General features: G+C 37.2%; 2 protein-coding genes across 4 annotated transcripts in view; one reads left to right on the top strand and one right to left on the bottom strand.

Annotated features, from left to right (window-relative positions):
- LOC126818984 (sushi, von Willebrand factor type A, EGF and pentraxin domain-containing protein 1) overlaps positions 1-21,147 on the top strand; it is a 42,015-nt gene extending 20,868 nt beyond the window's left edge. Inside the window, exons 22-35 of one of the 2 annotated variants that reach the window (XM_050546723.2) lie at positions 263-420; positions 1,206-1,404; positions 1,790-1,962; positions 2,701-2,940; positions 6,150-6,317; positions 6,710-6,883; positions 7,534-12,990; positions 13,559-13,753; positions 14,609-14,788; positions 15,330-15,509; positions 17,242-17,337; positions 17,979-18,074; positions 19,234-19,327; positions 20,320-21,147. In XM_050546723.2, coding sequence (XP_050402680.2) covers positions 263-420; positions 1,206-1,404; positions 1,790-1,962; positions 2,701-2,940; positions 6,150-6,317; positions 6,710-6,883; positions 7,534-12,990; positions 13,559-13,753; positions 14,609-14,788; positions 15,330-15,509; positions 17,242-17,337; positions 17,979-18,074; positions 19,234-19,327; positions 20,320-20,359 — 7,450 coding nt within the window. In that variant the 3' untranslated portion in view covers positions 20,360-21,147. Of the gene's footprint in view, positions 1-262; positions 421-1,205; positions 1,405-1,789; positions 1,963-2,700; positions 3,648-6,149; positions 6,318-6,709; positions 6,884-7,533; positions 12,991-13,558; positions 13,754-14,608; positions 14,789-15,329; positions 15,510-17,241; positions 17,338-17,978; positions 18,075-19,233; positions 19,328-20,319 lie in introns of those variants that run through there. The other variant, XM_050546724.2, reaches the window with a different exon arrangement.
- Positions 20,942-27,885, bottom strand: LOC126818994 (armadillo repeat-containing protein 7). 2 transcript variants are annotated; one of them, XM_056100609.1, is made up of 8 exons: positions 27,730-27,885; positions 26,058-26,150; positions 25,661-25,759; positions 25,188-25,256; positions 24,459-24,525; positions 23,877-23,947; positions 23,043-23,134; positions 20,942-21,949 (listed from the first exon to the last, which is right to left on the bottom strand). In XM_056100609.1, exons 1-8 carry the CDS (start codon positions 27,761-27,763, stop codon positions 21,854-21,856), a joined length of 621 nt encoding a protein of 206 aa, XP_055956584.1. In that variant the 5' UTR covers positions 27,764-27,885; the 3' UTR covers positions 20,942-21,853. The 2 variants fall into 2 exon arrangements, with proteins under 2 accessions (XP_055956584.1, XP_050402695.1); XM_050546738.2 differs by lacking the exon at positions 27,730-27,885 and having other exon boundaries at positions 26,058-26,254.
- Positions 27,886-27,965: the final 80 nt, after the last annotated feature.

Here is a 27,965-nt window from a genome sequence, read left to right as displayed (position 1 = left end):
TTAAAGTACATTTTCGAAGAGCGGGTGTCCATATCTTTCGAATCCAGTGTCATGGTTAATCGAGGTACCTTACTATAAATATAACCCAGATTACCAAGGTTTTATCATCATCATCATCATTGCGTGAAGTGGGGAAGTGTATTTACAACAATTTTGGATTGCACCGATTATATTTAGCTTTCATGTGAATATAAGCGGAGCATCAGTCCACCGGGCTCATTTGAAAAAAGTATTACCCTGTTTATTTGTATCTTCTGTATAGGTGTGATTGTTTAGCTGGTTATACTGGTAGAAAATGTGGAAGAGACATAAATGAATGTAATCCAAATCCTTGTAAAAATGGTGGTAAATGTGAAGATCTTTTGAATGGATTTGTTTGTCATTGTCTTACTGGTTTCAGAGGAGACGACTGTGCTACAAGTTAGTAAACCACTATTTAGAACTTCTTAACGGCAGTCTAGTCCTTCGGTTTGTACAAAGACTGAGGTCAGTCCGTGTACGTAAAACAAACCTTGGCAGTCTCACAGAACACTACCCGACATTTGAAATCCTTAAGGTTATTTCGGGCCATTCAAGGATTCGAAACCTTATCGCTCCACTACCCCGGCACCTATTAGGACATATAACTGACAAAACGCCAGGGGGTAATCGATTGGGCTGTATAATTTACAACAGCGCACAGACCAACGATTGTAGTGTTTTGTTATGATATCATTTTACTACCAAGCGATGAATACATAGTTCTTGGTTTGGGAGTCACGGTGGCTCAATGAGTAAGACGTTGGCTCGCTAACTTTGAGGTCCTGTGTTCGATCCCTGCGTTGGCCGAGAAAGTTCTTCGGGATTTTCTGGCGTGGTTCCTCCTTGTCATTGGTGTAGGATCGAGGGCCTGGCAAGGGAAATGTATAGTCGTTTGGATGGAACGAACAACTAAGGTCCTGTGTACACATTGGCGTGCACGTAAAAGATTCCTTGACATTTGGAATTCGATATAAGAGTATGCCGTAGCGCCGCTGTCCGGGCAACATTTCCCTCATAACACACTGTATGGCGTGTGCCCGTTTTCATTAGCCCAGTTGAAGCAGAGCAGTAGGCTGTTAAACCCCATTTCATTTAAGTTCCTGCTTTCAGGAATCTTAATATTATTCTTAGCTTATAATTGTTGGTAGTCTGCATGTATTTGAAAGTGATGTTTATAATTGCAGCATTAGATGTAAACTATCAGTTAGATTTTGCTGATGCTGGTATAGTAGATCATGCTCAGATTCAGTTTCCAGATAAACCACTCAATTCTATAACTGTTACATTCTGGATGAAGAGTGATGACTTGCTCAACTTCGGTACACCATTTTCGTATGCGGTTCCGGGCACAGACAATGCCTTCACTTTAAGTGATTATAATGGGTAAGAACCCCTGTTTAAAGTTCAAATTTTCTCACCGCAAGTTTTCTATAAATTTGGATCTTGATCGGGCCTCTTAAGAACATGACTTATTTTTGTTTTATCGTAGCTGGTCCGTATTAAAGTGCACACTATAAGACATGCGTCTTAATGACGTAAAATATTTTGGTTAGGCCAAAGGGAACCCATCCCCACTTCTCACTCACAATCACAAAAACAAAATCTTGTCGGCAAATACTGGCAAATAGTCTTTTTTTCAATATTTTTTAGCCTGCCAGTAGTATTAGAAATAATTTATAAGGAGCTTCGGGATATAAACATGCGTTTCGGGACCTATCCGGTCAAGTTTACTAGTTTGGGTTACTTTTATTTCCTGTATTTTCTATAGGTTTGTTATTTACGTGAATCAAGAGAAAAGAGTAACAGATCTGATAGCTAATGATGGTCTATGGAATCATATTGTTGTTACATGGTCCAGTAATAGAGGATCGTGGAAGATTTATCAAAATGGCCTTATTATTGATAGTGGTTGGGATCTATCAACAGGAAAACCAGTAGAGGGTAAACAATATTTATTACAGGGCGTATGCCTTTATTTTTTGGAACCTTGAAATAGACGAAAAGCATATGTTAGTGTAATATGAATGTATATAAATAAAAATATTGTAATTTCTAATCAGTTATGTTCGGTGAATAACGTGAACATTTCAAATTGAACGACAATCGTTTACGCCTGCTTAGTCCATTCTACACGTTTTTTTAAATTATTATTTTTTTGTCGTTTGTGAATCAGCCTTTACTAATTACTCCCACATTGTCTTGTAGGATATGTTTTATTTGCTCATAGAATACACGACTCGTGTACTTATTATAAATTGGTAATTGTATCTTAAATATTGGATATCAGGATCCTATATTTTCACAGCGAGATAGCAACACCAATATTGATTGGAATTGACCAGTATTAAATTCTACTTTGTGTTTTTAGCTTCGAATATTATGGAAAATATTGAGTAAGAGATTGAGGTCCTTCAATACTAAGATGAATTGTGTTCGTAACTGAGATCACATAGTACAATGTATTTACTATAAAGATTATGTTTCTTGAAGATCTGGTGCACTGAGTTCATGAATTGTGTTCTTACTCGTAGTCGTCTGAGATCTCATAATTTTAGATTCCCCGCTTGTGCGTGACAAGGAGTCGGGTCGCTTGTCCAGCCTCCGGTTTCCTCCAAATGCTTGGCTGCCGGAAATCATGTCTGTGAGTCTGATTCATAAATTAGACTGGTTTTTTTACAGGTGGGGGTATGTTTGTGATTGGTCAAGAACAGGATGACGTTGGTGGTAGATTTAGTTCTAGCGAATCGTTTGTTGGTAGTTTAACTCATTTAAATGTATGGGATCAAGAATTACCCCTAACAACTATAGATGATATGAGAGTGAGTTGTAATAAATATTCTGGCAATTTGTTAGCCTGGCCTGACGTTTTCAAAGGACTACATGGAAGTTTAAGAGATAGCCCGTCGACTTTTTGTGAAGGTAAAAACTAGTTGTGGTTTGTATGGTCATAGTGATTTGTTACTTATATTTAGCGATTTATAATATAATATGAATGTTACAGACTATAGTGCATGGCAGTTAAAGAGATTTCCTCTAATGCTATAGTAAAAAAAAATACATATATTGCTTGTTCCAATTGTGCTTTATTTCTCACGTAAAATAGCTTCTAAATTTCTGTCAGTCTATAGTTAGTGTCAGTAGTGCATTTAGTGTTAAAGATCGAGATAGAATTATTTCTCTGTGTTCGGTTGAGAGTTTCGACTTATATAAATTTTAATACAACGCAAAACAAACATTTAATAACAGGAGGGGCTAAATCTCTTTGATGTAGGTGCAAATAAAGTGTCGAATTAGATTGTTTTGATGAAATAAAATCTAAACGATAAAATACACATTAAAAAATACAACATGGTAAGAAGTAAATGAATATCAAATAAAATGGGTTTTCAATTTTTTCTTAATCCAAATCAGAAAGGTCTAATCACTTTAAGCGTATAATGGTGCTAATTATCTATTTTATGTATTATTGACATTATTATGTAGCATGTATCAATATTCATGTATCGATGTAGAGATTTTATTCGTTAACAGTTTGTGGATGCATAGACCTTTGTGGAATGTATAGACCTTTGTGATATAAATTTGTATTAATAAAAATATCTTAATAAAGAGTGGTTCAATATCTAGTAGCTATTTGACTCTTTGTTTACAGCACATGCATGCTATTTGCACCCATGTGATACATTCTTCTGTACATATAAACTTGTTACAGACTTGCATTATTCTGACCAATTAAAATCAGTTCTCTTTTATACGCCCACATTGAAATGTGGCCGTATATTGTAATCGGTCTGTCGATCCGGCGTCCACGTTTGCTCGTTGGCGCTCTGGAGACTAAAGTTAATATCCGATTGGCTTTAACTTTATACACAGTGTTTAGGGTCATACGACGAAGAAGCCTGTTGATTTTCAACAATTCCCTATAATTGATGTCAGAGTTATGGCCCTGGGCCACTTTGAAAAATATTGTGGATACTCTAGAGGCTAAAATTAATATCCGACTGGCTTTAGATATATATACACTGTGTTTATGGTAATGACGCGAAGGGCCTATTGATTTTCAAGGATTTCCAATAATCATTACCAGAGTTGTGGCCCTTGATTACTTTCAAAAACTTGCGCCTGCTTTACAGGCCAAAGTTGCCATTCCATTGACCTTAAATTGATACTCGTAGTCATATTTAAGTGTATTGTCTCATTACCGACAAAAGAAAAATATTTACAACCCTTGTTGACTGCCAGACGACTTTGGTGCTGTGGGCGTATGTTTCGTTGCCTGGCAACATATCTTTATATCATCGTCATTCTCCGCCCGAATATTTTTTTTAAAAAGATATCTGTATGTTTAACGTAATTCCCATTTTATCAACTAGTGTTTGTTTCACAGTCTTCGCACAAAAGAATCGAATATATGCCGAATTTTCTATTTTATTTGAGAATTTGACCCTCTTCTGTTCACGAACCTCCGAATCTCATTTTATATGCCTACATTTTCATGTGGACGTATATTGTGGTCGCACCTGTCCGTCCGGACGTCTGCCCGTCCACAATTTGTTTGTGGACACTCTACATGTCACAATTCTTATCCGATTGTGACGAAACTTGAAATATAGGTTTATCTCCAAAAGATATCGGTTCCTTTTGATATTGGCATGTATTGTATCTAAACTTCGTGGATTATGGCCCCAGATTGTACAAAAAATCACGTTTTTACCGTGTGGACACTTTAGAGGTCATAATTTGAAATACATCTTTATAACCCAAAGATCTTGGTGCCTTTCGATATTCGCACATATCGGATGGTAACTTCCTGATTGTACGAAAAATCACGTTTTTATTTTTATCCAATTTAAAAAAAAAAAACCATTTGAATACATCACCGTTACACCCTTATGATGGTTGAATTCGAATTTCGTGAAAATCTGACCAAAACTGCCGGGCAAAATGGCCGCCCCTCGTACGCAAATATTGTAAATATATGGAATATCAAGGTTGTGGACCCTCTAGAGGACACAATTTTGATCCGATTTTGATGAAAGTTGAAATATATGTTTATGTCCCAAATATCTCAGTCTGTTTCGATATTCGCGCATTTCAGACTATAACTTCCTGGATTATGGCCCCTGATTGTACGAAAACCCGCTGGTTTTTCTTTTTTGTTTTTGTAAACAATCTGTAAAGTTACATACGTACGAGTAAATCAAATAAAATAGTAGAGAGTTTTGGCAGGCGTAAATTCCTGGATCGTATCGCGTAGCCGTATGGATTTTGCATGTGTCGTCATCAATGTGTGTGTATTTCTCATACGTGATACGGCACACGGATACGGCAGCACGTATCGAACAGCTTTCATACTGAAAAGGTCCCTGTTGTAACACTATTGTCTTTTTACCGTCTTCCTTGCTACTTTTAGACGCTGAAATGTTGTATTATAGCGTTTTTATGAAATTATGTACTATCCTGGAACTCGAAGGTGTATATTTGATGTGATTTTAACCATGATAACGACAGGAATTTAATCATTATTTCCTGTCTGTCTGTCTGCATGCTGGTTGATCTACGTGCTAAATTTAGGGATGCGGGACCTTGCAAATCTGTAAATGATTTTATACATTAGTGAAACCAAAAATTGCTGTCGAGTTGAAGTCGAAGATTTTTAAATTACATTCGACATTAATTATTCTTTTATTGTCAAGCGACTGTCGAGCGACTTCACTCCCTCCGGGAAATTGTAGGCTAGGCACTTGACTATTACTGGTGGTCATCTGCCCAAACTCTAAAACTACATTGACGCAACGTATTACACGATGCGGATACGTAATACGGATGGGTAAATTCCGCTTGCCAAAAGTCTCTAGTAACCTACAAGTTAAGTATGTACGCAAATCCTTAAGCAGTGTACTTGCACAACGTTCCCAGATTGGTCCATTCTCAGGTATTATATTCATAAAAGTCTTCAATGTATCAAAATATTCATAAAAAAATATTAGATAATTTATTTCACAAAATTCAATGAGCCGTATCATAAATCGGATATACAAAAAAAACACACTCCTGAGATTATATTAAATGAAAATGTTTTTATGTTCTAAAATTAACTGATTAAAGTAGAGATTAATGTTATATAGATTGCCCGATCCCAGCCAAGCCTGATTTTGGTAAAGTTGAATACACTGACGTGAAGACAGCCTCTACAGTTACCTACAGCTGTTTACGTGGTTTTAACGTAGCCGGAATGAACAATCAGCTATGTTTAGCTACCGGAGACTGGGAAGCAGAAGCACCACTCTGTGCTAGTAAGTAAAATAAAGGGTAATTTAAAAGGGTTTACAGCTATTAAATTTAATTGGGCATACAAGACTCTAATGCAGACAAACCCATAAAGCTAATATCCTATCCAATGGGCGGGTCTACTATGAAACCATCGAAGCTTAAGCTTCTGGGCCCCTAGTCCCAGTGGGGTCTCCGGATTTTGTATTAATGGTGTATTTTCTTCTGTCCTTGAACATCCCCATTGAAGAAGATAACAGTGGATACCCAAACCTGTAGATCCTCCACTGTCCTACCATGGTCGAAAGAATTTTTTTTTCCGAATGGTGTGTTTCTAGTTCTTGAATCTGGCATGTGATTCATGGCAGGATCTGGGACATTTAAAGATAATTCATTGAATGATACTTTTCTTTTACAGAGGTTGAATGCGGTTTCCCAGGGAATATTCAAAATGGCTACACAGAAGGACGAAAATACAGTTTCGATAACCGTGTTCGATATCATTGTTATAAAGGGTTTGAACTTAAGGGGACAAAAACGCGTTACTGCAATGAATATGGAGAATGGGAAGGCGATAAACCAGAATGCGTTGGTAATTATATCGATTTTAATACATTTCAAAGACAAAGCGTAATTACATGTATCTAAGGGGATAGATTTCGTAAAGTATTTCAGATACTTGCCAGATCTTGAATCACACACGACTTACAATTTCCAGATATTAGTTCTACCGGTCTGTGCTGTTTGAGCACAGGGGATAGGGTTCCGGTTGGAGTACATACAGGGTTATTTACGCAAATTTCCATTAATTTGATTGGTCAAAACCTAAAAGTGCATTTGAAATTATAAGAATTAAATTCGGACTTTTTCTCTAATAGTTTCCTTTTTGTGAAGCCAATGAGATGGGAAGTCTTTATATTTGCTGAAACAGGAACTATTATCTTGTTGTTCTTTTCGCTCTTCTAATTAAGCCTAAAGCTTTCCCAATTCAAGTACATCGACATTTGGCACGATTGTTACTTGTTGGGCAGCGATGGACGGGTCGCGATTTTTGATATGACGTCACAGTTCCAAGATGGCAGCCATGACGTAATGGTCGGTTTCTGGTCCATGTAGTACTATTTACTATCGTACTTGTATGTTACGATTTATAAATATCAAATTAACAAAGTATCAACATGATATTATTTTACTTATTTTAATTGAATACAAAATATTAACAGTTTTCTTTTTGTCTTTCAGAAATAACATGTGAACTGCCCCTCTTATCAGAAAACACTACAGTTTCATCACCAAAGAATAAATATGTACCAAGAAACGTTGTTCAATTTATCTGTACTCCCGGGAACCGGATGTTGACGACACATGATTCAGTCAGGTGTCAATCAGATGGTACTTGGGATAAAAGTGTCCCAACGTGTGATCGTCTAAAGTGCTCTAGTCCTCCTAAAATAGTTAACGGGGGTGTAAACAATCCAGCCACTGAATATTCTGTAGGCGGTCAAGCTAGCTACAAATGTGATTTTGGTTACACTTTGTCACTCAAAGCTACTAACACAAAGGGTAAAATATCGTGTTTGCCAAGTGGGAAGTGGGAATCGGATCTGCCTGATTGTGAGATTGTAAAATGTCCGGAAATCCCAGTAGTTGCAAATGCGAAAGTTATCTCAGGATCCGACGTGATATTTCTCTCGATCGTACAATATACGTGCAACACTGGATATGAAATGATAGGTGATGATATTATCGAATGTTATGAGACGGGAGAATGGTCACCAGAACCACCTGAATGTCGACCTGTATCATGTGGTAAACCAAATGACATCTTGCACGGTGTTATTAGGGGTAATGATTATGAGCTTAATAGCGTTTTAATCTATCAGTGTGATACGGGTTATAGACTCAATACCGAAATACGAAGCCGGTGTTTAGAAAATGCAAGCTGGACAGGAATTGAACGATTCTGTAATCCAGTGTCTTGTCCACAACCTACTATTATTAATAACGGTCAGGTTATTGCTACAGACATTATATTTGAGAGTGTAATTACTTATGTGTGCAATGAAGGATATGACTTGGAAGGCCCAGAAGAGAGATCGTGTTTAGATTCTGGTGAATGGTCTGCTACAGAACCAAAATGTGAACCAGTAAATTGCGGACCTCCGCCAGATATCGTTGATGGAAATTTTTTTGGATTACCACCATATGTGTATGGTGTAGTTGTTACATACTCCTGCAATGTTGGGTACCGACTCGTCGGTAATGATCAGATTATTTGTGACAGCAGTACGTTTTGGTCTGCAGGTTCTCCTGTATGTGAGCAGATAACTTGTCCCGAGCCGACTCCTCCTGTAAACGGTTATGTGAATGTTCTCGGTCTGACATACGCTAGTGGAGCAAGTTATGAATGTGCTGAAGGTTATGTTTTAGATGGTGTTAGTTTAAGAACTTGCCAGTTAAATCAAACTTGGACGGATTCAACTCCTACTTGTAAAGCTACCCAATGCCAACCGCCAGATCCCGTCAAAAATGGAGGTTTAGATTTTAAAGACTTAAGCATTGGATCTATCGTCACTTACACTTGCCATCTTGCTCATACTATGGTTGGCGAACAAGTGCGAAGGTGCCAAGAAGACCTTACGTGGAGTGGTCAAATTGTCACGTGTAATCCTGTCCAGTGCCCTAATACACTCAGTGTTACCAATGGAAGGGTAGATATTACCGGCACGGGCTTTGGCTCTATCGCTATCAACATTTGTGACGAAGGCTATTTGTTAGAAGGAGAGGAAGAAAGAGTTTGTAATGAAATTGGTGAATGGTCCGGTGAAGATTCTCAATGTCTTATAGTAGAATGTGATAAAACAGGACACGTAATCTCTAACGGCCATATGATAGGAAATAATTACACATATGGCTCTGTGATCAATTATGTTTGCGATGATGGTTATACTATGTTGGGTTCATCAAGCAGAATTTGTCAAAGTACCGGTGAATGGGATGAACCACTTCCAGTGTGTCAAAGCGTTCGCTGTCCAAGCTTTATCTTGGCGAACGGTTTTGCCGATGGATTCCAACGAGACTTTGGTTCGGTCGTATCATATTCCTGCAAAAGGGGGTTCACCTTGCAGGGACCTGCCTCTCGAAAATGTCTTTCTGGCGGAGTTTGGGAAGGTGATGATCCAATCTGTGTTAAGCTTGTTTGTCCAGAAATCCCTGATCCATTACATGGCTCTTTCTCATCTCCTGATGGGTTAACTGTAAACTATCAGTGTGATGAAGGTTATACATTGAATGGAGCTGTAGAGAGGACATGTCAGGATGATGGAACTTGGACTTTGGAAGATCCGTTTTGTGAGATAATCTCCTGTCCGGATTTATCATCATTGATAATAAATGGGGGCTCGGTTATTCAATCGGGCTTCACTTTCTCTGAAAGGGCAACATTTGAGTGCCTCGACGGATATAATATCAATGGGACGGCTGTATTAACTTGTGAAGCAAATGGTGAGTGGTCGGATATGATTCCAACGTGTGTCATTGTCTCTTGTGGTGAACCTGGAGCGGTATTAAACGGAGTTTTTATAGGAAGTGTATATACGTACGGCTCAAGTATCAGATATTCTTGTTCAGAGGAATACGTACTCATTGGAGTAACAGAACGCCTTTGTGGAGCGGATGGACATTGGTCCGATTCGAGTCCAATTTGCCAACAAATAGTTTGTCCAGACTTGGAAAATATAGAATTCGGAAGTGTTACTATTCAGTCTAATACACCAACTGGTTTTGCAAGGTATTCGTGCATTCCCGGATATGAGCTATTTGGAGAAGAATCAAGGGAATGTTTGGTCACTGGTGAATGGGAAGAACAAGACCCCGTTTGTGCTCCCATCCACTGTCATCATCCTCGTGCTTTGGAAAGGGGTCGAATAATAGGAACGGATTATCATTACCAACACCAAATTGTCTATGAGTGCCTTGAGGGATATGAGTTAGTCGGGGATTCTGTTAGGACTTGTGCAGCAAATAGACGATGGAACGGCACAAAACCTAAATGTGAAATCATTCGATGTGAGGACCTCGGATATATCACCAATGGTAGAATCATCGGAGACAACTTTGAGTATGGTAGTAGCGTGACTTATGTGTGTAACGACGGATACGAATTAGTTGATGGGACAGCCACCAGAACATGTACAAAGAACTGGGTATGGGATGGTAGTAGGCCGCGGTGTAAAAGAATATCATGTGGTGATATTCCAAGTATTCCGTTTGCTACGATAATAGGTAACGAAACTCTGTTTAATACAAGTAATATAATAGAATGCGCTGAGGGTTATATACCAATAGGAGAACCTATAATAACATGTTTATCTACGAGATCTTGGAATATCGGTGAATTTAGATGCCAAATAGTTTCCTGTCCAACGATTGAAAATATCCAAAATGGACAGGTACTTGGGTCTGATTTCATTTACGGAAGCAAAATAAATTTTCTGTGCGACATAGGTTCTGATTTAGTTGGTGCTGAGTTTCTTGAGTGTAAAGCTAACGGCAGTTGGGATGGTGATGTTCCACGCTGTCAGATCGTTACTTGTGCCGAAGTTGTGCCAATCCGATTTGGCAAACCTAACTCTACGCTTAATACGTATGGCACAACCATAAGATATACATGTAACAAAGGTTACAGGCTTATAGAAAGTAGTGATCGATTCTGTTTGGATTATGGAGAATGGGATACCCCGGTGCCATATTGTCAGATTTTATCATGTCCACTAACAATAAATAAAATTACCAATGGTAGACTTCTTACAGAATCTCTTAACTTCACTGTTAACGCAACAGCAAGGTTTGAGTGTAACGAGGGATATGAAATGGTTGGCAATGAACTTCTCGTGTGTACAGAATCCGGAGAATGGAATAGTGGTGTACCATCATGCATCAAAATTAACTGTCCTCAACCAGGAGGTCTAGATCACGGGAACATTGTCAGTACAGATGATCTTTTAACTTACAGTTGTCGTGAAGGGTATATTTTACGGGGTTCTACTAGACGACGTTGCACAAGCACTGGGCAGTGGGATTTTGAAGCTCCTGTTTGTCACCCCATTGCTTGTCCAGATCCACAAGATTTAATCAACGGGGAAATTTTAGGGAATAATTTTACTTTTGGGACTCAAATAGAATATCTATGTGATTTTGGCTACATTCTTGTGGGTAGTGAGCAGCGAAATTGTGAATCTAACGGTGAATGGGATGTTCCTGCGCCATACTGTGAAATTATTTCTTGTGGAGCTCCTCCAGTGTTGTATAACGGTGAAATAATAGGCGATGTTTATACATATACGGCAACTTTAAAGTATGTTTGTGGAGAGGGGTATTTATTGGTCGGTGCGGATGCCCGTGAATGTCTTGAAGATGGATCTTGGAGTTTAAGTGCACCTTACTGTACAAGAGTAACATGTGAGATTACACCCATTGAAAATGCACGCATAAGAGATTCCCCAACCATATTTTATGCTGGAACATTCATTGCTTACGAATGTTACCCCGGCTATAGACTTAGTGGATCTTCGACTGTTGAGTGTGGTAATGATGGGAAAACTATATCCAACGAAACAGCTGAATGCATCCACGTTACATGCCCACCTTTAAACAATCCAGCTAATGGAGTTCTTATAAATGATGATAGGACGGTTGGTGCTAGAGCAGAATTTGTGTGCAATCCATCGTATACATTAATCGGCAGTATTGAGTTGAGGTGCCTCGAAGACGGTAGTTGGGACGATGAATCACCATTGTGTGTTCAGCAACTTTGTCCAGCGCCAGAAAATATTGAACACGGTGGATATCGAGTTTCTTATCAATCAAATCGTGTACCTGATAATGAATTTAGAGTCGATGACAGAATCACATATTACTGTGATATTGGTTATGAAGCTAGTGGGTCTGCTTTAAGTCAGTGTCGTTATGATTCAATGTGGTCTCACAGACCTCCTGTTTGTTTACCGGTAAATTGTGGTACTCCCCCCACAGTGGATTACGGCATCATCGAAGGACGGAGCTACATTTATCAATCACAGTTGGTCTATAGATGTCAACCTGGGTTTCATATCATAGGAAATACAATGATTGAATGTGGAGATGAAGGGGCATGGATTGGCGATCTACCAAGGTGCATTGGTGACTGTGGACAACCACCGTTAATCAGATCAGCTACGTTTGAAATAACTGAGACCACGACATTAAAGAGAGCAACGTACACTTGTAACTATGGTTCTCGGCTTAGAGGAAACCCCGTTGCAACATGTGATGAAACTGGTAACTGGGAATATGATAGTGACTTGGTCTGTATTGAGATATATTGTGATGAGCCACCAATACTGCGTTTCGGCGCAGTTTTAGCTGACAGCAGAGTGGTGGGATCTGAGGCAAAATACGTGTGTGATAATGGATATAGACTGGTGGGATCTGTCAGCCTTGTGTGTGAAGAATCTGGTAGATGGGAGGGCGAGATGTCTTACTGTGAACCTGTAGACTGTGGAGAACCACCAGGTCCGCATCCTTATTTGGGACGAGATTTCTCATTTGGTAAAGAAGTGAGGTATCAGTGTGAAAAAGGTTTTCATGTTATCGGCGGCGATATTACTATATCATGTCAGTCCAATGGAGAGTGGAGTGGTGTTGGCCCAGTTTGTGAACGTAAGTACCTATTTCGTCCCTAAACCGTGTTTAGTCAACTGACGAGAAGAGAACAATAAGAGGAGGGGGGTTGGGCTTTAAATACACGTTTTAAATTATTTGTTTCACTTTTATGATAGAAGGAAATGTTACTAACTTAGGTCACCTACAGTTTCTTGCGAACAGTAAAGACTGCAATAAGATCTTTTTCAAATTTATATTTGTTAAGGATATTAGAGAGACGCAGATCCTTTGCGTTTTCTCAGCGTGATCCGCAGAAGTTTATGTAATTTCAACCGTTCACGATACTTGTCTCGTGAGTCTCAATTACTTCCAGAACTATTTAAATTACTCACTTTGTAGAATTTGGTGGACGCGACAAAACTTATTATCCGATCTGCATGCAATTAAAATACGTTGATCAGGGTAGTGCCATTGCTCACTTTAGAAAAACTTGCGTAATTAGGTTACTACAGTAATTTTAAGTATAAAGATTCTGGTTTCAATTTACCTTTCAGGCTGTTCGTGCGGCTTAGCTATCGCGGCCGTGTGTTTCGTTGCCTGACAACTCAACTTTTTTATTTTATAGAAAACTCCTGTGGTGTTATTGAACTTCAACCACATGTGCAAGTTATACGAGGTGATCCTGTAAAGCAGATTTATTATAACCATACAGTAGAATTTGCTTGTGAGTCAAATTATGTGATGGTTGGAGAGGCTGTCCTACGATGTTTGGCAACCTCAATTTGGAGTTCAAATCCACCAAGCTGTGAGCCTATATTAGGTATGATGATAATTATTTCTGAAAATGTCTATCGTGCAAAATCAGTGTGGATTTCAAAATCTCATGCGTACTGGTTAATTGAAGTGCACTGATTTGCTGATACATGTAGATGACATTCACAGAGAGTCCCCGACGCGTTGGTGACTGTTTTACTGACAGGGGCGATAATGATAGCGGATTCGGTCTGTAAAAAGGATCGGGCGGGGGGTAACTTTGAAACGGAATATAGGAGAATGCTGAATATCCTCTCATGATCCCAACGCTCCCCACCAAATTTTGATATTGACCATATGTAATATTTTGGCAAAGGGGGATTTCTCTGGAACTGAAAGTCGCAGAATTCTGAATGTTGATAGGGTTTGTCCTTTCATGACAACGCTGCTTCGCATTAAATTTGAAACGATTCTGTAAACAACTATAGACTCTGTTGCGTTAAAAAGGTTTTCGGCAAATGGGGCCAGGGGTGTGACCCTGGAATGGAATACCGAGGAAGGTTAAATATCGATAGGGTTCTTCCTCTCACGACCCCAATGCTGAAAGTCACAGAATGTTGAATATTGATAGGGTTCACAATGCTTCACAAATTTCAAAAGAATCAGTTAAAAGCAATGGCTTCTATTGCGTCCACAAGGTTTCCTCTAACGGAAAACCGAAGAACGCTCCCCATCGTATATGAACGTTGACCAAATGTGATGCTTCGACAAAGGGGTGTTTACTCCGGAACAAAAAGCTTTGACTTTAATTCTATTTGGTCTTTACCTGATGGTCCGTTACATTAATAAGCAATAATAACCATGTCGCTGGACTACCTCACCACTCCCCAGCATTTGTGATATTCTCTTTCTCCTGTTTCAGGCATTGTTTCCTTCTGTGACCTTCATGTAGATATTCGGAACTCTCAGTCTATGCAACAGGGTTATTCTAAAGGCGATACAGCTACTGTAAGATGTGAGAAAGGGCATTACTCTGTGGGTAACATGGGCACCGCATGTCTTGATAATGGAAAATGGAAGGTTCCAAGTGGTAGATGTCGGCGTGAGTATAGTTTCATGGCCTACCACTCTGAAAATATCTTATATACCCGAGCTAGGTTATGGGCCAGAAGCAGCAGCAGACATTCACAAACAATTTCGTTTTGTATTTTTATATGGTAGCCTATTACGTTAACATCAGACGTTTGAAGTCGGCGTTCTGATCCCGTTAACTTATTGGCTTTTGTACATCCCACTAAAGATTCAGTATGGCCAGAAGTTGATAAAACATGGACATAATAAAAGTACTCATGTCGAGTGTATAGGAAGCACAATCTTTTTAGCTGATTGGTGACAAAAAGGCAAAAGATTTACCCATAATAAGTGAATCGGAGATCCATACATAGTGTTTAATTAGTGTCTTATAATCTGTTGGTCGTACTCTTGAGAATAAATGTACTCATGTCGAGTGTATTGGAAGACCAAATCAATCACAATCTTTTTAGCTGCTTGGTGCCAAAAAGACACAAGATTTCCCCGTAATAAGCGGATCAGAGATTCATACATAGTGTTAAATTTGTGGTGTTTTTTTTATGGAATCATAGGTAAATATTGTGGAAGGCCAAGGGTTAAAGATATAATGAATGTGATAGTTCAAGGCCAGTCGTTTTTCTTTGGTGATCAAGTAAGGTATATGTGTCGACCTGGATTGAACCCTAGCCGATTTCCTCCAGTATTAACATGTAAACACAATGGTAGATGGGATGGAGAGGCAGCTTGTTCAGGTTAGTTCCAATCTTTCCAGTTTCCATATATATATAGTTTCAGAATGTATTTGACTGGTAAACTTGCCAATATAAATCACACCAAAAATCGTCAACTATGACGCGCAAGGGGCAGGAATGGTCTGAGACGGGGCTGATAGGTATGGCAGGTTCGGAGGCCCATAAAGACATAAAGAAGTTATTATGCTCATGTAGTTTGTGACCCCTTTTTAGTTTTGATGCGCATTTTTTTAATTTGTGTGTGTTAGTTCCTTTAGCAACTGCCTCTGAGCGGACGATATCCACTGACAGTTCCTATCGGGCCCGATATAACTGCAATATGAAAATACCGCTCTTCCCTACCTCTGTTCTAGGGCTATTTTAGAATCCTTACCTACTATTTTCACCTTGATTCTACTTTATTCGCCAAAGGAATCATTTCTAGCCACACTATTTTCAAGTAGAATTCTGCGATTAAAAACATACATAAAATACGTTTGAACTAATCAGTCTTTATGAGACTCGAACATGTGCAGACTGCATGTTTATTTTATCGCTAAATGTTACTTGAAAATGGTGTTGAATTATTATAAATTTGTGTCAAATATGGTGAGAAATGATTCCTTTTGGCGGAAAATAAAGATTCGTGGTGAAAAATAGAAGGGTCAGGCTTCTAAAATAGTCTGAGAGGGGAAGAGCGGTATTTTACCGTATTTTCATATTGCAGCTGAACTGTCAGTGGACATCGTCCGCTCAGAGACAGTTCCTAAAGGAACTATGTGTGTAGTGTGTGGTGGTAGTGGGCGGGGGGTGGGGGGGGCTTTGTAACCTTGAATTGCGTTGGCAATTCGTGCATAAGCTAGAAATAACAACAGGATATATACCCAGTTTTTCAAAATATTGCTCGCGCAAGGGGAAAAGACACTCAACCCCATCCCCTACCCACTGGGCCTCCAGCCCCCAGTCCGTCTATGGTAAACAGTGGAGAAACAGATTCTGCACAGATAGGTGGGGTAGGGAAAATGTTATACATTCGACTATCAAATCCATGCACTTGATGCACAGCAGTAAGGGTCGGATTAAAGAGGAAACTAACTGGGCTGCAGCCAGGGGCCCAAATATTAAAGGGGTCCCCAATATTAAAGATACATTATGGAATGGAATATTAGATAAAGAGCTAGCAGTTCTCACTATAATAGTTAAAAAACAGATAATGTAAATGGAATATGCTGAAAATTTCAGTCAAATTGTTCCACTCTGAACTGAGATATTGGCGTTTGGGTTTTAAGAATAGCCTCGATCCTCATTACTAAAGTCGGCAGCAAATCGGATTCAAATCCAACACATAACATGCCATTGAAAGTTGATTATGGTCTTTTTATGTTAATAATTGTTAATTTAATAGGTTATATAACATTTCAGGCCTAAAGAAAGGATTGCAATAGGCAGATTTAGCTCTTACATCATGTATGTTTAAAGGGGTCCCAAATTTGTTCTAAAAAATGTACAATAAATAAATGTCATTTATTTTGTTGTATATGTTTGTACCGAATAAATCTATCCGTCTACCATGCTGACATACAAATTGCATGTATGTGAGTGTGACGGACAATGGTCAGAATATGACCCTTTTCAGTATTGATGCAAGGGACCCAGTGACATTTTCAGCCAGGGTACCCATAGCAGCTTAACCCGGCCCTGGCAGCAGTTTTAATGAGGCAGACCTTTTTTTATTCTTTATGTTTGTTTACAGCTCATTGTAAGTTAGGATGTAGAAATGGTGGTATGTGTATTGGTATGAACAGGTGTAAATGTAGACCTGGATATGGTGGACAACAATGTCAAATACGTAAGTTCCTCAATCTTCCCCCACCCCTCCCCAATCAAAATAGTTGTATGGCATTTATAGTTTTTAAGATAAAACTGGCAACCACCTGGTATAAAACCTGGCAACCACCTTGAAATCCAATATAACGGCTGATGTAAGCGAATTTTAACCTTCGGATACTTAACAGATACAGTAAGCGTCAAGTTCCTGGCATTTATAGTTTTTGAAGTACAAATGAATGTCTATAATGTGGCATCCATCGCAAAATCTAATACGGTGACCGTTTGACCAAATCTGATACTTCCATAATGTTCCTTGACATTGAAAACATGTATAGACAATTGGGTTTACGTCCAATATACAGTAGGATTGGAGAATTGAACAAAAATAGGTTATTTTGGTGACTATTTTGGAATTCAAGATAGCAGCCACCATGGTGCGTCATTTTTTGGGGATTCATTTTTTAAAATGATACTAAGTTGTCACTCTACCCTTTTGTAAAGTTCAATGCTTTACTCAAGAAGTGGACGTTTTTTATGCTTTGCTGCTCTACTACAGGCACACTTAAAATCTGTGTCCGGTACATGAACCAAAATCACATCCGAGCACATAAGTTATCAACCATCCAAACTTTCTTAAAATTGAACCATATATATTTTCAGCAATTTGTATATTACCTTGTTTAAATGGTGGTAAATGTGTAGCACCGTATATATGTAGTTGTCCTGAAGGCTATGGGGGTTCCAGATGTCACCGAGGTAAGATAGGTCTCAATACTTGGTTTTAATATTTGGGTCTCAATCGTTGTTAAACGGCAAATAATATCTCCATATTCAATTAATACTATGATTTTCAGCGTCATACAAGAGAACTTCACAATTAAACAGTTTATCATTACTTCCGTCGGTAACTTAAAGGATGTGGATAATTTCCTGTTCAAATTGAGCTAATGAAGATGGAAATGTACCATACAGTGTGTCGTGGAGGATATTTTGCCCGAACAGCAGTTGAATTGAATTCCAACTGTGCATAGGCCTCGGTTTTGCTGTTCCTTGCCAAATTTTTAAGTAGGCCTAGGTCTACTGCACCACTGACAAAGATAAACCACGGGAAGTTTCTCGTCCAACACCGGGATCGAACTACAGACACCCTGGTTAGTGAACTAGCGCCTTACTCTGAGTAACCGTGCATTAAATCTGCCATTACTTTTAGCTGAATTTAGGTTATTTGTGCATATTAGTATTACGTCTTGTCATTATTCTTAATCGGTCAATGGTATTTCCAGTTGTTTTTCCAGTTGTTCATTACAAGAAAATGTGAAAAAATGAGCACCTTGTCCTTGCTTTTAACTGTTCTTTATAGTTTAGTTGCCTCCACATATTAACCTTACAACAATTCCTAAATATAGTTTAATTGCCTCCGTCTATTTACATTGTAACGATTCGGGTGGGAAAATAAACGTGCAGGGGTCGACACAATCTTAGTCGTGATTTGACAGTGAAACCCATTGAAATGAAATGGTGGTTTAGCGTCCTACTGTTCTGCCCCAACTGGTTAATAATAGTCCTGAAATGACTTAGTTTTTGTCGAGTGGATGTTATACCCCAAAATCTCGATTCGAGTATCTCGTGAGAACCTCCCTGGGGGCATTTGTCATATAAATATATAGGAAAGGGAAATAAACAAATTTTGTGAAAATCTCCAAAAATTAAACTGAAAGGAAGTACCAAATCCAGTCGAAGTGCCCCAAGTTCAAGAAAAGGGACACAAAGTCCAAGAAAAGGCACCCTCTGTGTCCAGTAAGAAAAGGGGCCCTTTGTCTTCATGACAAGGCTCTCTGTGATTGTGTCCAGTAGTAAGGTCAAGAGCCATGCGTGTGACCCATCATTCATTAATTTTATGATAATTGTATTTTAGCTATATGTTCTCAGTCTTGTGAGAATGGTGGCCGATGTTTACGACCAAACAGATGCCAGTGTTATAATGGATTCCAGCCTCCTTATTGCCAAACGTAAGATTAATCCTCTAATAAATAATTATCCTCTTGATTCTATAAAGCTGTATATTTTATTTCTCACATTTTGAGACAAAATGGTTCTTAGCCCAATGAGTTGTTAGCGCTTGACAGGCTGCACATACTAAGATTTAACTCCCATGTTTTATGGAAATTCTAAACTTTTCTCAAGACTTTTGTTAACAGTTTCTAGATGAGCAATGGTGCATTGTGTTCTGGTTTTATCTATGAAATTAGATGTTAAAGAAAAAACTGAACCCCGTGAGTTTTCGGACGTGAGTTTTCGGACAAAATATGTCCAAGTCACTCTTGACACCCAAGCTGTGATAAACATTATTTTGTATAGTAGTATAGTACATGTAGTGTTCAACTGAAATCCATTAAAGGCGCATTATGGGAGATTAGATCAAGAGTTGACAGTTCACACTATAATAGTTACAAAATAGATAACGTAAATAGAATATGCTGAAAATTAGCTTTTGAATTTTAGGCTAGCCTCGATCATGTTTTTTTAAGTCTGTACGATAAAAAACAGTCTCGATTATCCATTTTTACATTTAATTATTTTTCAAAATATGTATTCTAATCCGTTAAATATCGCAGGCTAGCAATGACATCATCCAGGGTTGATTATAGTCTAGATAAGTTAATTAATATTTAATTAATAATTTAGATAACTTCAGGCCTAAAGAAATACCTGCAATAGGCAGATTTAGCTCTTGCATAATGTTTGTTTAACTCTTCTAGTAAACATATAATCAAATTTATGTAATCTTTGTTCCAACAAGAATAGGAAAAAGTCCATGATCAAGGAAAATTAGGTTTCCAACCAAGCAAGCATACCAGTACAATTTTGATGAGTTTTTGTCCTATAGAAATTGACATTTATTATTATTATTATCTGTATTTACTTGGCCGTCGTTAACATGTTACCCAAGTCATCATCTATCTATTTTGCAAAACATAATTGGTATCTTGTTTGATTACAGCAAAGTTATACCAAAATCAAGACGAAGATCAGGCAGATAAAAAGGAAATAATCACCCAGTTAGCCAGGAAGATTTCTTTGTATTATTATAATATTTAATGAATCGTACCAAATAGATTTTATACTTTTTGATCTGTAAAATAATGTTCCATACAAACCCTGTAATTCCATAATCTGTTAACTTTGTGGTCGTATGTTGTCCTCTGGTCTGTCTGTCTGTGTTCCACAGTTTGTAGTGAACTCTCCCGAGACAAAATTTATCATCCAATTCGTTTCTTTATAGACTTATGTTCTAGCAACCAATCTGCTTGAATTGAATATGCATTGCTCAGATTAGTGAGACCCAAAAGCCTAACAAATTTCAATCATTTCTGTTCATTAATGTAATTTATAGTCTTTGTTTCGATTGGCTTGGTATTAAATTACAGGTGATAATTAGAGATGCTCTTGATCACAACCAGTATGGCCTGCTGCAATGACTTGGGCATACGATTCACTGCATGTCAACCTATTTTTCTGCAACTAGTTTGAATCAACCCAATCCATAAACAAAAAATGTTTTATCCTGAAAATATTTGCCATTTGAAAATAAAATAGCAAGAATGATTGATAAATTCAAAACATATATTTATACATTTCATTAAATTTTATTTCACTAAATATCAAGTAGAATGTAGTAAAAATGTTATTATGTACAGTATGAATGTATCACATAATATATAATATGCAATTATTGATATCATTATATGATAATTGACTAAATAAGCTATATGCTTATATGCAACAGCTTGTAATATTTTAATGTATTATATAAAATATAAGAATATACTATTAAGACTTTTCTTTTTTTGTTTCTACAGTAAAAGGCACAACAAATGTCCCTATTAATTGAACTAACCAGAAAAATTAAATTTAGTCACATAAAAATATTTTAGAATATAATAATCTTATAGCCTTAAAGAGACATTATGACTTTCACAAAGGAAATTAATATAACTTTCAAAAATTAAATTTAATAAACTTTCATTAAATTCCTTGAAAAATCACTGAAAAGTTTGTATAGTCGAAAATGAAGACATCTCAAAATTTGTCTCAAATTTTGCATACAATCGAATTTACATGTGTTTATACTACTAATTCATTCTATACAAATCAGGTCATTATTTCCACAGTTTTTTAGCCTCAAATATGACAGTCTTTACAGTATATATAGTATTTATATCTTTTTAACTATGGTAGAAACTTATATGACATACAAATTTTAATGTTAAATTTGTTAGCACACAAGTAAAAAAAACTCTGCTGGCGACTGAATGACATATTATGAGTAGAATAACAAAATACTTTCATCTTATAGTATCATCAGTCTGTCTGCAAGATGGCTTATCCCCCTTTTAAGAATTAAGACAGTTTTGTGTCTACACTTGTTCTTAGGTTAATTATTTTCTCTCACAGTCTCTGGACGATCTTTCAACTACATGTATCTTGGGCACAGGTAATTGTGCATGTTACCAGACCACATCCAGCACATTCCTTCAAGTTACAGAATTTTGTGATCCATCACGCTGATTTGTAGAGAACTGTTTTTGGAAATTTTCAGCATCTTGAATTTTTTCTTTGGTACAATAATCCTGAAAAATGGATTATTTGGTTTTACAATAATACCCTTAATAATTGTAAGCTAAAGCCCCAAGCAAAGCAGTAGGTACTTTTTTTCTCCATTTGTGTATGCCAGATCTAAATCTACCTACAATTTATAAAATTAAGTTGCCAAGCAACAAAACCTACACCCACAGTCTCAGAAGCTGCCCATAAGATTGTTGCGTTATGGTTCCTTAAACATTTACAAGTACAAGACACTAAATATTGGTAGCCAAGCAGACCATAAATAAAGGCTGTCATTTTTCTATTGTGGGTAAATAGAGCATTTTCAAGCCTCTAAAAACTGATCAAAGGAAAACATGGCATATATTGTCGTCACACCCATTCGGCTGTCATCCACATTGACGTTCTAGAGGCTAAAGTAAGTAGTGTATTGAGTTTACGGAGCCACAGTGGCTCAGTGGATAAGACGTTGGCTTGTTAACCTGGAGGTCCCATGTTCATTCCCTGAATTGGCTGAGAAAGTCAATCTGTATTTTCAGGCAAGGTCTCCCCTTGTCAGTGGTGCAAGACAGAGGGTCTGGCAAGGGACAACATTATATGTAGTCGTTCAGATGGAACAAAAAACAGAGGTCCGATGTACACATTGGCGTGTACATAAAAGATCCCTTACAGCTGGAATTCGGTATTAGAGTAGGCGTAGGCGTAGGCGCTGCTTTCCAATGCAAAATTTCCCTTATAGCACACTGTATGGCGTATCGGTATGCCTGTCCTCATTAGCCCAGTCGGACCAGAATAGTAGGGTGTTAATCCCCATTTCATTTCTATTGATTTTTCAACGATTTCCGATAATAACTGTTGCTGTGGACGTATGTTTTGTTGCCTCACTACCTGTTTTTCTAACATCTTGGAACATGCATTTTTATTACAGAGCTATTCCTTGATAATTTGCTGAGTTGTAGTTTTGGGGCAAAACTTAAGCTCTGCTGAATAATCTAGAAAACATAATTGCAATTGCAAGTGTGCACTATCTTGAAGAAGAATCTTTGTATTTCAATGAAAATTTGATACATAATAATTAATACAAACATTGGTAACTTATTTCTACAAATATGTAAATACCTCCAGGAAGACCCGAGCCAGATTGCAAAGTCTTTTATTATTAGATTTAGAAAATCTTAACATACATTCCACAACAGGCAAACTGGTTATATCTGAAAATAAAACCCATGGAGCAATTATCTCTTTGATATCCATGATCTTTGTTTTGAAGAATGACCTCTTGTGATTCATGCATATTTCAAAGTTTCATACCAAAAAAAAATACACAATTAAACAATTTATTACTAGATCCAACAACAAAAGTTATTGTGAAATTTGGGAGGTTGAGATGTAGCTGTCCTAATCCTCAATTAATGTGACACAATTCTAATATGGTGGACATTGGTCTCCATTTCTTTCCTACTAACCTAAATTGAATCAACAAAAATGTTAAATCTTCCTGTGTTATTCCACAAAACAATCCTGTAGAGGTATATATCTAGTACTAAACATGGTATAAACATGTACCCAGCCTTAATCCCCAAATAACCAGTATACTTGCACATTTATCTTTATACAAAACATCAAGAAATCAAATTACTTATCACTCAGCAGAAAATGCCCATTATCGAACTTAGTTAAGGTACTGATGTAATGGAACTGTGTTTGATCACTTTCACTCAATTAGAATCAGAGTTATCGTGTCCAAAGCTTCATCAAATCAAATTGCTTATACATTGTACCTGCATAGCCAAGCAGAAAGTACAGATCATCAAACTTAGTCAAAGTATTGAAACTATACACCAAGTCTAATACAATAATAGTTATCACATTATGAAATTGATCCAACAAATTTTTTCTTTTATCTGATTTAAAATCAGAAGTCCTTAGAACTTATTACAAGTCATTACAAACCTGGTTTAGATTGCGGAGTAACTAAAAACATCAATGTTGTTATTGCCATCAAAACTGTTTCATTATTTGAACTGAAAATAACCCAAAACGTTGTGGTCAACAATTCATACAAATAGTAGGAAAGGCACATCAGTGAGAGTATTCTGTATAAGTGATTCACTTACGATATTAAATTGTTCTATGGTTCCATGTTAGTCACTGTTGTTATAACAGAATGCTGTATTGTAAATTAAAATTACCCACATTCCCTTTTAGTACCTTATTTTAACAATCAAGCCCACTAGTAAAAATTACCATTGTCTTTTCTATGCTATGATGGTATACTGTTTTGGTTACTGGGCCAATATATATATTATACATGTACATGTATGTGTAGCCCTTCATTGATCAAAGCATTGCTGCACAATTGCAATTCAAGTCAAGTCATCGTGGCAGATCATTTGAAGGTTCATGATGACAAAATCAAAGTCTAGAGACATTGAGCACATATTTTTCAAGAGGTATAATACTACATTTCACCAGAATGTGTATAGACAATAAAATTTAACAAACCGTATATATCAATACAATTTTATAGCTTACCTGGATAAATATTTAATTATCATCTGAACACCATTATTCTCTAAGAAATAACATTTATTCTCTTTATCTAAAATAAAGAGAATTTTTCATTCTTAATTATATGTGACAAAGTGTGGCAACAGTATCATTCCACATACAAGCGTAACCTCATTTTTAACTTTTAATTACATGTCCTCTGATCTCAAAGGAAAAGACCACCTTTTCAGGTGATATTGATAACCCTTTTGCGCACGGTACCGTAATGTTGCTCAGATCGGATGAAAAAGCAATATCCTATATACAAATTGGCAGTACGTACATATAGATGTAATACCAGCTGTAGATATTTTAGGTCTGATTATAATATAAGGACTAGTGCCACCATCTGGCAAAATAGTAAATATATTCATTCATGGTCATGTACATGTATTTCATTTCATTTCCTTTATGATCCAAGTAGAAACAATCCCGTAAATTTAACTTACTAGTAACAAGTGTTGTGCAAGGTAAACATTTTTCTGAACATCTGATACCACTTTTTATCTTATATCTTAGACAATTAAGTCTACATAGCAAAATGGCTTTTGAGTAACATATATTGGTATCTTTATGAAATAATGCAAACATTTCATACTCTTCAGGACTAGCATATTATGCTATGAATAGGAGTTGAGGACCCAAGCCAAACTACATATTGATTTTGCTGAATAAAATTATTTGCATCTTTAGCATATGTATCTTGTTTCTTACCTAAACATGAATTACAAATTCCACCAACAGCAAACTGAATTAAATCTTCGTCAGTGTCTTCTAAGGCATCTAGAAAAACAGAAATGGACATTGTTGCTTATCACTCGATCTGCTTAAACCTAATCAGAAAATGCACATTACATTGCACATTATATTAGTTAAGGTATTGATGTAAGTAAACACAGTTTAATCACCCCTTAAACTTAAACCTTCACAAAGTTATTGTATTCCAGACTGACTGACATATATTGCTGCTAAGCAAAAAATACCTAACTTAACAAAACCCAGTAAAAATATTCACCTACTGAACACCTACATGTACACAACAATAAAAAGCAAAGCTATTGTGTCCCAAAGTTTCGACCATTCAAATTGCTAATGACTTCTTGCCCCCGAGAAGAAAATGCTTATCAATATCATCACAGAGTAAAATTTTTACTCTGTGATATCATCAAACACATACCGGTACTTACCAAGAAATATGTCAAGTATGTTAAGTTTTCTAAAATATTCATAGTTGATTGGATCATATGCAAAATTGGCTAGATTTGATAACACTTGTTTCTTTGCATCTGAGAGGAGAAAAAAGAGCATTAATAATAAATTGTCCTCAAATTCAGTGTAATAATACCATTATACGACGGTTAAATCACTGTAATACTATAGTATAAATTGTACATATCATTACATATCTATATGGTAGCTAATGTAGCCTATATAATAGTGCAATAAATCATACAGATCTACAATATGATTAAACTTAAAATACAATACCGTACCGATATATTATAATATTGTGATTATACTATATATAATGTATTAATTAATACTATCCAAGAGGGTTAATAAATCAACAGATCTTAACTTTACCTGCATCTGATGTATCTTGATATTCTGTGACCAAAGATTGCAAATAGCTAAATCTTCCTATTCCGTGTGGCCCCGTTCGCTTGTCCAATTGCTCTTTTGATGAGAACATGATTACAAATATACAAAATAAATATCTAGACTAGAAACAAATTCAGTTGGTAACAACAATTTCCACCTGGGAAAACTTATCTTTTTCAAGGGACGTAACTCTAGTTATATTGTTTCCATTAATCAGGATGTATCCCACATTTAATTTTTCCATTGGCATGTTAACTTCGACTGTACATAACTTGTCATAACTCAAATGAAATGAAATGAAATGAAATTGGGTTTAACGTCCTACTATTCTGACCCGACTGGCCAAATTTTGCACTATGGCCTACTCTTATATCGAATTCCAACTACCAAGGGATCTTTTATACGTGCACCCCAATGTATACACGGGACCTCGGTTTTTCGTCTCATCCGAATGAATAGACAGCTGTCCGTGACAGGCCCTCCGTCCTGCACCACTGACGAGGTGAAACCACGTCGGAAAAGACTGTACATAACACATTTTCGTTGTGAACTATCCAACTATAGCTGAGAAAAAAACCTAAAAATCTGTGACCAAATTCAGCAGATCTTATTTTTAGGGTGTTTTCTGTATCAGACAAATGTCTTTGGGGCAGGGGTAGAAATTGTTTGAAAATAACATGGTTTCTAGCTTCATTTTGGCGTATATCTGTGGTAACAGGGGGCCACTTTGCTAACACAACCGGTAGCGGATCTAGAAACTGCGAAGGGGGGGGGGGTGCTTCCAAATCTGGGGCGCGATCCCCAGTCACACCCAGTGCCGGATTAAGACTCTGCTGGCCCTAAGGCACATTATGATCGGTGGCCTGAAAATACAGATATGTTGGGCTCATTGACAAACGGAATTAAGTTAAATTTAGCAACATAAAATTTATTACAAACAAATTCAGAACATTGACAGTACCGAATTTACTATAAGTAGCCTACATATTCCCATTCACTGCCTAGCTAGATTAAGACTTTGCGTGCTTTTGTGACTGCAAATTCGTCAGTTAGTTTTTTAAAGTCAATTTTATGAAGTAAATCATGTTCAATGCAGAGAAGTGCCAGTATACCAAGACGTTTTTGACCCATCGTTGATCATTTAACATCTTTAATTCTTTTTAGTTGCGAAAAAGAGCGTTCCCCTGAGCAGTTCGTAGCCATTAAAGATAAATAAATTCGGAAAAATAAAGGCAAACATTTTTGTCACCACCTGATAATTATCAAAAAAATTTTACTTTATTATTTTGTGGCCTGGATTTTTGGCTGGCCCTAACGGCACGTGACTTATTTGCCTTATGGTTAATCCAGCACTGGTCCCACCCCAAAATGAATGTCAACATTGATCGTATTGCCTATATTAATATAGCTGTTTGCCGATCGTTATCTCGTCAGAAAGCAGTTTTATGTAAGTTGACATAGCGAGCAACCCGAGGATTGGAATTAGGGTGGGGGGGGGGGGGGTATGTCCATCACATTCTGCTCGTAATATTGGCGCAGTCTTTGATAGTTTTATGCTTATGGGAGCTCAAGTAAATAATATTTGTAAATTGTGCTATTTAATATCAGAAATATAGATAGAATACGTACATTTGTAACTGTAGAGGCCACTCACTTGTTAATTCTCTGGCCACTTCTCCGTCCTGCATCACAGACAAGGGGAACCGCGCCGGAAAATCGGGATGAACTTTCTCGGCCAATGCAGGGATCGAACACCCGACCTCCAGGCTAGCGAACCAGCGCCTTAGCCACCGGGATCCCCTTTAATGGTCTAGAGCATAAGACATTAAGTAATAAACTAATATATTGAAACAACACGAGTGACGTATAGTCACCCGAGTTGTTGTTGTT

This window comes from Patella vulgata, chromosome 4 (genome assembly GCF_932274485.2).
Source record: "Patella vulgata chromosome 4, xgPatVulg1.2, whole genome shotgun sequence".
Lineage (NCBI taxonomy): Eukaryota > Metazoa > Mollusca > Gastropoda > Patellidae > Patella > Patella vulgata.
This window is presented reverse-complemented; position numbering and strand designations above follow the sequence as displayed.